The following is an 11,054-nucleotide window of genomic DNA, read 5'->3' on the forward strand; positions in this document are numbered from 1 at the left end:
ATAAATGGTGTAATAAAATTAGCTATTTTACAGGCCAGTTATTAACCTCTGCCAGAAATCTGGTTAATTAATAATGTGGATGGAGAAAATGAAAACGGGAAGACGCTGTTTCGTCATGTTTAAATAAACGAACACGTTTAATGCACAGCAGCATTCGGAGTAACAGAGTAACGAATATGCATCACACACAACTGAGCTGAAGTACTTTATAGACATCAGATATCCACATTCCACCCATTTTTCACATCTTTGCTCTGCTGTGGGAGCTGCTGTCGAACTCGCACTTCACCCCGCTGATGCTGTCCACGCTGGGCTGGCTGCGGACCCTCTGGTGCGTGTGCGCCAGCGGGAAGGTCTCCGATCGGGACATCTTGGCCCTGCCCTGGCCGGAGGGACAGTCCCGCGCCAGCCTCCCGAACTCGGGCGCGGTGAAGCGCCGCAGCAGGCGGGTACCCAGCGCGGCGAGGCCGGCCGCTCCCGGCCGCTGAAGGAGGGGTTTGCCGGGCCGCTCCTGCTGCGGGAAGGGGCCGCGTCTCAGCGCGTCTCGCCGCTTCAGGAGGAGCTTCTCGGCCGCACCGTCCTCTGCGCAATGCTTGTCCGGACGAGGCTCCAGCTTCATCAGAGTTCTCTCGTCCTGCAGCGAAGCACGCTTGAATTTGTTAACGGAGTCGTGCACGTCGCCCTGGTAGGACTGCTTTCTGCCCCTCAGAAGGTCCAGGTTCAGCGACTTGGTTTTCCCCCACAGAGGAATGTGTTCGGTGGTGTCCAGCGTGCCTTCTCCATCTTTGCATTTCTCAACATCTCGATTTCTCCACAGTCTGGTGTCTCTCATCATGGAATTATGAATCTGCTTGGACTTAAACAAACTATCCTGAGCACCTTCAGTGAAAGGTGTCCTAGTTGGACTCACACGAGACTTGGCTCTGTCCGGGGACGGCTGCTGACACCGGCGCGCCCGGAGCCCATTACAGTCCCCCACCCGCATCTGCTTCTGAAAGAGCGGTGGCAGCGCCTCCTCATTTTTACTGTAGAACTGTCTGGAGAACCTCTCTAACACCTGCTTGGAGAGTCTGTTGGGTCTGCGTGTCTCGTACCCTCCTTCACCACGATTCGGCCCCGGCAACTCTCTCTTCCCCGGGCCATTTAGCATCTGAACGCACTGGTTGTGCCCAAAGAAGTTTGCCATCTGTATCGCACTTTGTCCAGCCAAGTTGGTGCGGTCCAGCTTCAGGCCCAGTCTCTTGAACGCTCGGAGGAGGAAGTCCAGAACCGGGGTGTGTCCCCCGTAGGCGGCATACATCAGCGCGCTGTTGCCCCAGGCGTCGGTGACCTCTGGGTCGGCACTGAACTGCACCAGGAGCTTGACCACGTCCAGGTGCCCAAGCTCACATGCCAGGCTGAGCGCGGTGCGGCCATTGTCGTCTCGCCCGTTGACGTCTGCCCCCTTCTCCAGCAGCAGCTGGGTGAACTTTGACCTGCTGCCGGCCTCCTGTAGACACACTGCCAGCATGAGCAGCGTGCGGCCATTCTCTGTCTTGGAGTTGAGGATGCGTCCATCCAGGGCGTCCAGCACAAAGCGGGCCAGGTGGAGTTTGCCGTCGTGCATAGCTTCTAGGAACGTCTTGGTGCCCGAGCCGGAGCACAGGTCCTTGGGTCTCAGCATAGTTCCAGCGACCTGTGGAGGTGGAGACTTGGAGTTTCTCTGGCCCTCTCACTCACTTGGCAGCTAGGTCTGTGTTGTGAGCCTCGGATAGGAGCACACGCTCTCTTTATAGCTCCCCTCCCTTTACTCTTCCCCCCTCCGCATGCCCGCTCTGTGTTGCCAGGGAAACATCCATCTGAGGACGCTGATGCTGCCTCCTGCTTCCATTCAGAAGCACTTCTTCGTGGCTACATTTGGAGCAAATATATTTGGCATGGCTGGAATAATTACTCAGGGGGGAACTCAATGAGCGATGCACGCCGCCTGTGATTTTAACCCTGTTTTGAACCCTATGTTTAAATCAGTCCCGGCTGATTGTATTTTTCATTCTATCTTAGTTTTCCTTTTCATTCCCATCTTCCGTTGCCCAGGTGACCATTCTTTTGCTTTCAACTCTAATGGATTTCCCCCCCCCCTCGGCACGTGGGAGAAGTGAATCAGCAGAATTTTTTTCCATTTTCAACCTTTTGTTGCTAAATGTCAAATCATCTCAAGCACTGTGTGATCCAGTGGCCATCAGAAGAGGTATGAGGTACATCAACATTTCTCTCTTACTGCTGTGAGATGATATCATGTCTCGCACAAAAACGTGTCTCCAAATGCTGCTTGCAGTTGGCAGCAAAATTGACTGGTGCTAAAGAGTAAACGGTGATGAAGACACTGGGTGATGAAGTCTGCCATGTCACGTTTCAAACATGCACAAAACAACTGTTGGCTCACACTGGGTTTATGCTGGCATTCAAAACATGAAAATTTTACATGACCGGGGCACTACTTTCAAACTGGAGCTAGCTGGCTTCCCGGTGTAAGGTATGAAGAATCCTCAAGGTTTTACATGAACAAATCAATAAAACAAAATGATGTTTGTAACTATGTACGGATGTATTGTAGCACTTGAGGAGAGTTCCCTAATGATAGCTTCAGGATTTACAGAAATCACTGCTGGCTAGTTGCCTCTAGTTGTTTGAGTATTTTTAGTTCTGTCACCCAGAGACTAAATTTAAGGATGAATTTCGAATGTTTAATATACGCTTGTGCGTCTGTCAATGTCACGGTGAACAAGTGGCATTGTTGGCAATTTTGGATTGGGCATTTTTATTCTGTATGTCCGGGCCCGCCTCTCCAATTAAAGAGGGTGGTAGTAGCATAGTGGGTAACACTATCGCCTATGAACCGGAAGAGCCAGGTTCAAATCCCACTTACTTGTGTCCCTGAGCAAGACACTTAACCCTGTTGCTTCGGGGGGACTGTCCCTGTAACTGTTGATTGTAAGTCTCTCTGGATAAGGGCGTCTGATAAATGCAATGATGCGGCAAGAGAACACTGACTTTGAAGCAAAACAATGTACTTAATTGATTGTAATATCCCAGTGACAGAGACTTATAATAAGAGAAGAAACTCTTCCTGGAATATGAGACATGACTTGATTTAGCCTTTGCTAACAGGCATAAGCATAAAAAAGGTATCATGTTATGTATAATAGTATATGGCCTAAATTGATTTATTTATTAAAGGAGAAATGATTTGCCCAGACGTTTCTTTTTAACCAAGTGACCCTTGAAAATTAGTGATATTTAGTGATAAAATGTGCCTCTCCAGACTCGAAAGAGATATATGTTTAGTCACACACAGATGGTACACAGAGAACCTGCAGTGAACCTGCTGGAGCTTTAATAAAGACACATGTCCGGTGCTAGATAGTGCCCAGAGGCTACAGAAACGCCCCATGGCTTTTCTCACATTTGCTTCGAATTGTCTTGGGCCCTATTTTATCCTTGCTGAGTTTTATATTAAACAGGCAAAATCCAATTATAATCAAACCTTAGGGTACCAGGAGAGATATAACACCCACATCCATCACACAGTTACACCAGCCGTTATCATTCAAATTATTAGCAAATAATTTTAATCAAACAATTTTGGCAAAATAATTTTTTGTGTAATGATAATTTGACTACCTTGTTTTACAATAAGATTGAGATTACCTGCATTTCATATGGCAGAGCAGACAGGCAATAAACAGCACAGAGCATATATACTTGTCTTGTGGTGACTTTGGGGTACTCCGGATCTGTGTACCAGACCAAAGTTTTCAGGTGTCGATAGTTACAAATTGTATTCACAAATTGTTGCTTGTATTTGTTGTCCTATTGTGTCTTGAGTTCACCGGGTCTTTTATCTGTCTGTGTTGATACATGTAGTCCTGTATTATGTGCCTTTTTTTTATAAAATCATGCAGATGTGAAGTGGTCACATGTGATACACAGCAGCACAGCACACGGTGCACACAGTTAATTTGTCCTCTGCATTTAACCCATCACCCTGAGTGAGCAGTGGGCAGCCATGACACACGCCCGGGGGGCTTTACTCAGTGGCACCTCAGTGGCACCTTGGTGGATCGGGATTCGAACCGGCAACCTTCTGATTACGGGGCCGCTTCCTTAACCGCTAGGCCACCACTACCCCCATGTGTCCTGCTTCCTGTTCCTGCCATGCTGATTGGCCCTCTGACAGTTGTGTAAACCTAGAGCACCTCAAGCAATGTGAAGCAAATGGGAATGGAAGTGGCTCTATTGACACCTTCAGCACACACATGTAACATTATGTGAAGTAGTCTCTTTGATTAATTCTTTTTAAAATGAATCAATTGTGAGCCCTATACATTTTTTTTAAATAAGAAGAACATTATTTTAGCGGTAAATGAGATTACTTTGTGTTATGGATCTTATTTTTTCTCCAAAGACTCCCCTGTGCTTGGTCAAAGTGACTGTAATTTTTAACCATTTTCTAACAAGCTTTCTTCAAAACGTTCTGACATTTCTTCTGAGAGACTGGCTAGTCACTATGATTTGCAGTGGTACTGCTCTGTTCTGTGTGAATCCACAAGCTTTCAAAGAAAAAAATGTGCACAAATATGGGCAAAATTAATGGAGAGCATGGACAGAAGGCTTTCTCCATATCCATATCTGTCTTTAACAGAAATGGCCTTAAAAGGGAAAGAACTTCACATGTATGTTCCATACCTTGGCATCTACTAGGAATGAAAACTGCGTCAACATTAGATTTTTTATACAGAACAATGATTTCAAGTGTACTTCAACAGATCAACAGAAAAATTGTCCATAAATACTTCAGTTTTGAATAGATTGTTTCAATTTACAGGTCATTTGAAGCTATTGAGCAATCATCATTATATTGTAAAATTAAGATGCCTGTCATGAGCGGACAATGCTCCTGCCTAATTTAAATGAATGACTCTGCCATGACTCAATACGAAAGATTGTGAGCTGTTGCTAAGTGGATGCCATACAAAAAGAAGGTGTGATCACGGTTGATCATACAAACAGGATTAACCCCAGAACCTTGCAGTTAAGGTGTTACTCTACAGGAGGCGGCATGAACCATAAGAATTTGCTGCTCAAAAGATATAGTGTGGTTCCATCAAATTCCATCAAAACTGCCTGAGGTGAAACATCTTCCGCCTTCACAAGAACTGGAATAGATTTCACTACATAGTAATGTTATGTGATGAGGCTGATACTTTTAGCACAGGACTAAAATTACAAATGGCATTTCGCCAAAAAGGTTTGTCAGAGGTAGGAGATCATCAGGCACAGGATGCCTCTGATACACAATGAATTGGTCTTGTGTGTGATCTATTAACAGTTGAAACTAAAGACAGTCACAGCTTATTCAATAAAAAGCAAAAACATGGCAAACCTTTTGAAGAAGACTTAAAAAGTGAGATTTGAAGGTGTCCAATACTCCTGAAATACAAGCTGAGTTTCCTAGAGCTCAGCAGAGAGTAAAGCTGGTCACCCTTACTGACTTTCTATAGAAAATCCCTGCGCACATTTGCTTACCATTTGCTGCCCTTGGTTAGTTCATGTGCTTGGGACAACCAGAACCCTTCCTAGAGCTGATTGTCTGCCAAACTGCATTATTGGGGAAGAAGAGAGAGAGGGGTAAAGATCTGCTACCAGATCTGTGGTCACCAGTGCAATACAGTCCAAATAGTGAAGCATGGTGGTGGCAGCATCATGCTGTGGTTTTTTTTGCAGCTGCAGGGACATGACAACTGGTTGCAATAAAGGGAAAGATGAATGCGATCAAGTACAGGGATATCCTGGACGAAAACCTTCTCCAGAGTGCTCAGGACCTGAGACTAGGCTGAAGGTTCACCTTCTAACAAGACAATTACCCTAAGCACACAGCTAAAATAATGAAGGAGTGGTTTCACAACAACTCTGTGACTGTTCTTGAATTAAACCCAATTAAGCATCTCTAGACAGACCAAAAATGCTGTCCACTGCGTGTAGGTACATTTACATTTACATTTACGGCATTTGGCAGGCGCCCTTATCCAGAGCGACTTACAACGTGCTTAAGTTACCATCGATGAAGAGATCAATTCCGGTTCACTAGGACCACAACTATGAATACATCTATTTTATTCACTCTGTTGTAGATTCTGTACACAAAGTACAACAAGAAAATTACAATTTAATCTAAATATTCTTTAAAGAGGAAGGTCTTGAGCTGTCGTTTGAAGGTGCTCAGTGACTGAGCTGTTCTGACCTTGAGGGGAAGTTCATTCCACCACCGAGGGGCCAAGACGGAGAAGAGTCTAGATGAATGTTTTCCTTTTACCTTCAGAGATGGAGGTAAAAACGATAACCCCGGTGCGGAGGGACACAAGGAGGTAGGCGAGTTTCCATTGCTTTGTTCTGCAAACGTAAAACCAGCATGAGCTGCAACATCCATGTATGTTGACGTTCGTGTGGCAAAACAACACACGGGATGGACAGGATGAAGAGGCAGAAAAACAGGACAGGAGACAATAAGGACCAGGTCTACTTGAAGTAGACGCTGAGTTGGCGTAGTCTTTTGCTGGTTAGGGCAAAATAATGACTGGCGACAGTCACCTTGTTTCTCCTGGTCACGCGGATGGACTTGTTAATGTTAGTAAAAAATGTCTTTGTTTTTCTGTCAATATGGGGTGCTGTGTGTTAATTAATAAGGAAAAATGAGCTTTATTCATTTTATAAATGGCTGCAATATAACAAAGAGCGAAAAAATTTAAGGGGGTCTGAATACTTTCCGCACCCACTGTATGTAACTCCATTTATTAGCTGGTGCATCTTATCTCAATCCTTAGAAGGAAAACCAGTTCCAGTGTGCTCTCTGTTTCTGTTCCATCTACTGTTCCCATGGTGCTCAGGATATGAGAAAAATAAGAGGCCATGTGGAGAAGCCGCCTGGATTCATTAATTAAATGCCTGAAGCTTTCAGTACATATGTGGCAGGACCAGGTAAGGGAGGAACAGGTGACTTCAAAACAAGGTCCTTCACCAGGTTCACCTGCAATATTTATAAGTGATATAACAAAGACTCACGCTAGAATCAAATTTAGTTTCTTCATTGCATAATATACAATGTGTTGTGCCCCAATTCTTTAAATAGTAACATGACATGACTGTCAAAATGGGTTTGCCTGATTGAACTTTCTCTTTGCAGCTGTCAGCCCTCTTTTTATTACCTTCCATTTCCTGTAATGTCCTTTGATTTGAAACAAGGACACACAACAGCTTGGGTTCATCGGAAACTTCACACTTTGTCATTTTGAGAGGGTACAAGCAGCTGGCCTGTTGTCACAGCACCAGAACATGTGTCTCCTTAGTAAGGTCTTGGGACTTGCAGGTCAGGGCTGTGTGACAGGAGCATTGACTGAATAAGTTCCTTCAGGAAAAGTGAAAGTGTGAGCATGCATCGCCAAAAGAGCTTTTTCCTCAAAAAGAGCAGTCAATCTGGGTGAAGTGTTCTGTGAAGCATTCTGGCAACATTGTAAGGTTGTTCTATAAATTACAGCACAGGCACAGATGCTAACGTTCACAGATAACCCCCTTCCCAAAAGACTATTGTGTATTCCCCCCCATCAATTACTGCCTCCCTACTTGCCAATAAGACAGATGGCTATTAGCAGGGAGTGTTAGTCTTCTGATTTTGGGAAGCTTAATGTCAGCTTTTCCACTTAAAGTCTTGGACAACTGAGAATTAGCTGATGGGGGGCTTTCTTTCCATCTTTCTAAATCACAGAATATGCTACCAGATCATTTGTTGAAATGTGCGGAATGTTGCATGGAGCAAGTTTAATTGTGGGATCAGGAGGTTCAACATAGTCCAAGAAAACAGTTCTGAAAGAAACTGTGTAATCCACTGGAAGAAAGAGACCAATGCAAAACAACAATGAAACCTTACGAACAGATTCATGCCCTTGCCCAGTTATTTCTGAACCAACTGAAACCTTTATTGGATGGGTAAATCAAGCATGCCAAGAGCCTCAGCCATTGTTTGCTTCTCCTTCTTGGCCCTGACTGCTTCATACATTGGCCAATAGGAGATATAACTGGGTTGTGTAGTAAAAAGCTGGAAAAATAGGTTGCAGGATAACAGCTGCCTTATGATCTCTGAGCAAGAAGATCTTTCAGATTAAGCAAAGAAACATGCATGCAGGTGTAAGTAGTACTGGAGCTCATAAAATGGTCATAAAATAAATAATGCTGCATGTGCACAGATTTTGGATATATTACACACTTCTAAAGTATTGGGCTACTTAGAATTAATAACCTGACATTCAATTTATTTTGTGCATTCCAAACTTTCATATCAAACATAATAAATTGGCTTATCCTTCAGCTCTTTTAAATCTGTCCTTCTGATTGCTGCACATTTAAAGACAAAGGTGTCAAAGGTGGGTCTGCTTCTATTCAGAAAGATCTTTAATACAGAGAATAATGTTACTGCTCCTATTGGATGCTTGCATGCCGCCGCACACACTCTACAGGTGAACATGCACAGCCTATGCCTTTCTCATTGGGTGTGTGTGTGTGAGTGTGTGTGTAATTCTATTGAATACCACTTAGAAACCAAGGTTGTTCATCTCTCCTGATCATGAAAGGCATGTAGTTTTTAATAAATAGCTTAGCTGCAGACCTTGTGCTTCTGAGAGAAAAAATGCATGGCATTTTTAAAAAATAAATTTTTGTTACACTTTTTGTCTCTCTCTCTCACTCAGCTCTTTTTATGCTTGTCATTTTGGGAATGCTTGTATGCAGGCAGCTTGTGTTATTCTAACATGTTTTTATGAGAAGACATTAAGGATGCCCTGAGAAAAGTCTGCTTGTGCCCAGGGTGCCTCCTATGTTTTGCCCTTAATACCTTTGGGCAATACTAATTGTTTATAGGAAAATGCTGCTGTGTGATGCAACCAGAATTTAACACATAAGGGAAAAAACTATAAACAACACATGGTATGCATAGGTTCCTGATATATGTGTATATTTGATTCTAAGAACAAAAAGAAATTCTTCATTCTTCATTCATCTTTATTAGCTTAAGATAGAGGCAATATTGTATATGCTGTTTAAGGTAAAAATGTCATCATCATATTTTGTAGTTGCTAAGTAAAAAAAAATTCATCTATTATTCCACTGATTCATGCAAGGATCATGGGTCCTGAATAGTAAATCAGTACAGTTCAACATATGCTCACAAAAGGTCCTTAAAATAGGCTGTAGCCTAGTATTTCACACTACAGGTAGAGAAGGTAGCACTTCAAGAAAAACTCTCATGCGAGTTTCTATTCATACCAAAAACAAACTGCAAAAGAGGACCTTTCAGTTATTTTTACCTGGTTTAAAGTTAAAAATAACTGGTTTGTTGAAAAGAAAACATTTCTGCACCACATTATGCACCATAGACACTAAATCTGTCCCTGTTATCTATTACACGAGATTAAGATAAAGGCCTGTTCTGTAAGCGTTACTGGGTTAGGAATTGAACATGAAAAGGCTCCATCTGTGTCCAAAATTCAAAAAGTGACAAGACGACATTCAATGAATGTGGGCTACATAAACTACGAACAAAAACAACTGATTTTTGGATTTAGCAGAATTGAAGAGAATTGGCGTATTGGAGGCTTGATTGGACTGTGATGGGGATGGCGTAGACAGGGGGAACTGATGAGACTGGTGGTATTCTCAGCTTCAGGAACAAAGTGCCATAAGGTGCAGTAGATCGCACGTGTTCTGTGGGAGGTCAGGGTGAGTCATCTGCCATGACCATGACAGAGGAGATGTGGGGGGGGGGGTTGCAACAGTGCCTGTAGGGAGAAGCGACTCTATTCCATCTTATTGAATTCACCGCAGAGGTTGTCACTCTCATTGTTGTCATGTCACACTTTAATTTAACCGTTCTGTGCCTTCCTTTTTCTTAGACATTTGAGTCTTATACAGTGACATGACAATAACCATGTTCATAACTCTATAATAATGTAATGTTTTTGCCACTGGTTGTAGATTTGGCATTGTTTTGAGATTGACTGGTTCAGGCAAAGTCTGCAGAGTTCACTCTGCACACTTCTGACGAGATAAGAGAAGATAAGATTTCTTCATTTTTTGATACTTTTTAGAATGCTTTTATTTTTCCAGCTTTATACTGACAATATGACATGACAAATGTAAAAGGCTCATCATTTTTTAATATTCACAATAATATTTACTGACATAGTTTGATCTGGCTATCCAAAAAATGAGTGGACTACATCTCTGATGAATCACACAGAGTTGTTCAAACTCATTCATTAAAATCTGCAAACTGGCACTGGGATGCTGAAATAAAAAATGCATGCCCACCTACACAATCACACCAGCCACGTAACCTACAGATGAACATGTTTGATGGATGCATCACAGTAGGTTCTCTCTGGAAACAAAAGTGTGCGAGCAGATGGAAAAGCCCTGAACATTAATGTCTGTCCTCACAGGGGTACCGGTGGAGAGGCGATGACTGTCCCCGACAACAGCATGGACAGGCCATGTGTAGGCGTGTGGGTTGAGATTGCAACATTAAGCTTGGGAGAGCAGTCTGGAGGTAAAGCCCACACAGGAAGTGTGCTACTGGCTCCCCCCATCAGCCTAATTACATCTGCAGAGGTCTCCATCTTCTTTAGCCTACACCATCTTATTTCACAATTTGACAGCTGTCCAACAATCTTCTTCATCTTTGTTGACCCACTTTTTGTCTTGTTATACTTTGTTACACTGTGCCCTTGCCAATATAAGGCAGGCCACAAGGTTTCATCTTCTTCCAGACTTTTGGCTTGAAGTGAAACAAATGTCACCCCAGCAGATCTCTGATGTCTGCAGATGACAACCTGACCCATAGTGACAAGAGTGAATGAAATGTAGTCATTTTCAAATTGCAGAAGGTCAGCATTTTATGCACTAAACGGTAAAGTGCAGAGTAGCTTTAATGGCACCTGGAGACGCACCTGGCACCAATCTGCATGACA

General features: G+C 43.3%; 1 protein-coding gene across 1 annotated transcript; it reads right to left on the minus strand.

Annotated features, from left to right (window-relative positions):
- Positions 1–105: 105 nt before the first annotated feature.
- On the minus strand, positions 106–1,731 carry ankrd63 (ankyrin repeat domain 63). The gene has a single exon (XM_028994211.1). It carries the CDS (start codon positions 1,661–1,663, stop codon positions 242–244), a length of 1,422 nt encoding a protein of 473 aa, XP_028850044.1. The 5' UTR covers positions 1,664–1,731; the 3' UTR covers positions 106–241.
- Between the last annotated feature and the right edge of the window lie 9,323 nt (positions 1,732–11,054).

Source organism: Denticeps clupeoides, chromosome 1 (assembly GCF_900700375.1).
Source record: "Denticeps clupeoides chromosome 1, fDenClu1.1, whole genome shotgun sequence".
Taxonomy (NCBI): Eukaryota; Metazoa; Chordata; class Actinopteri; order Clupeiformes; family Denticipitidae; genus Denticeps; species Denticeps clupeoides.

What these genes read in the sequence shown, in the direction of transcription:
- ankrd63 (XM_028994211.1), bottom strand. Translation starts at nt 1,663, where the DNA reads ATGCTGAGACCCAAGGACCTGTGCTCCGGCTCGGGCACCAAGACGTTC.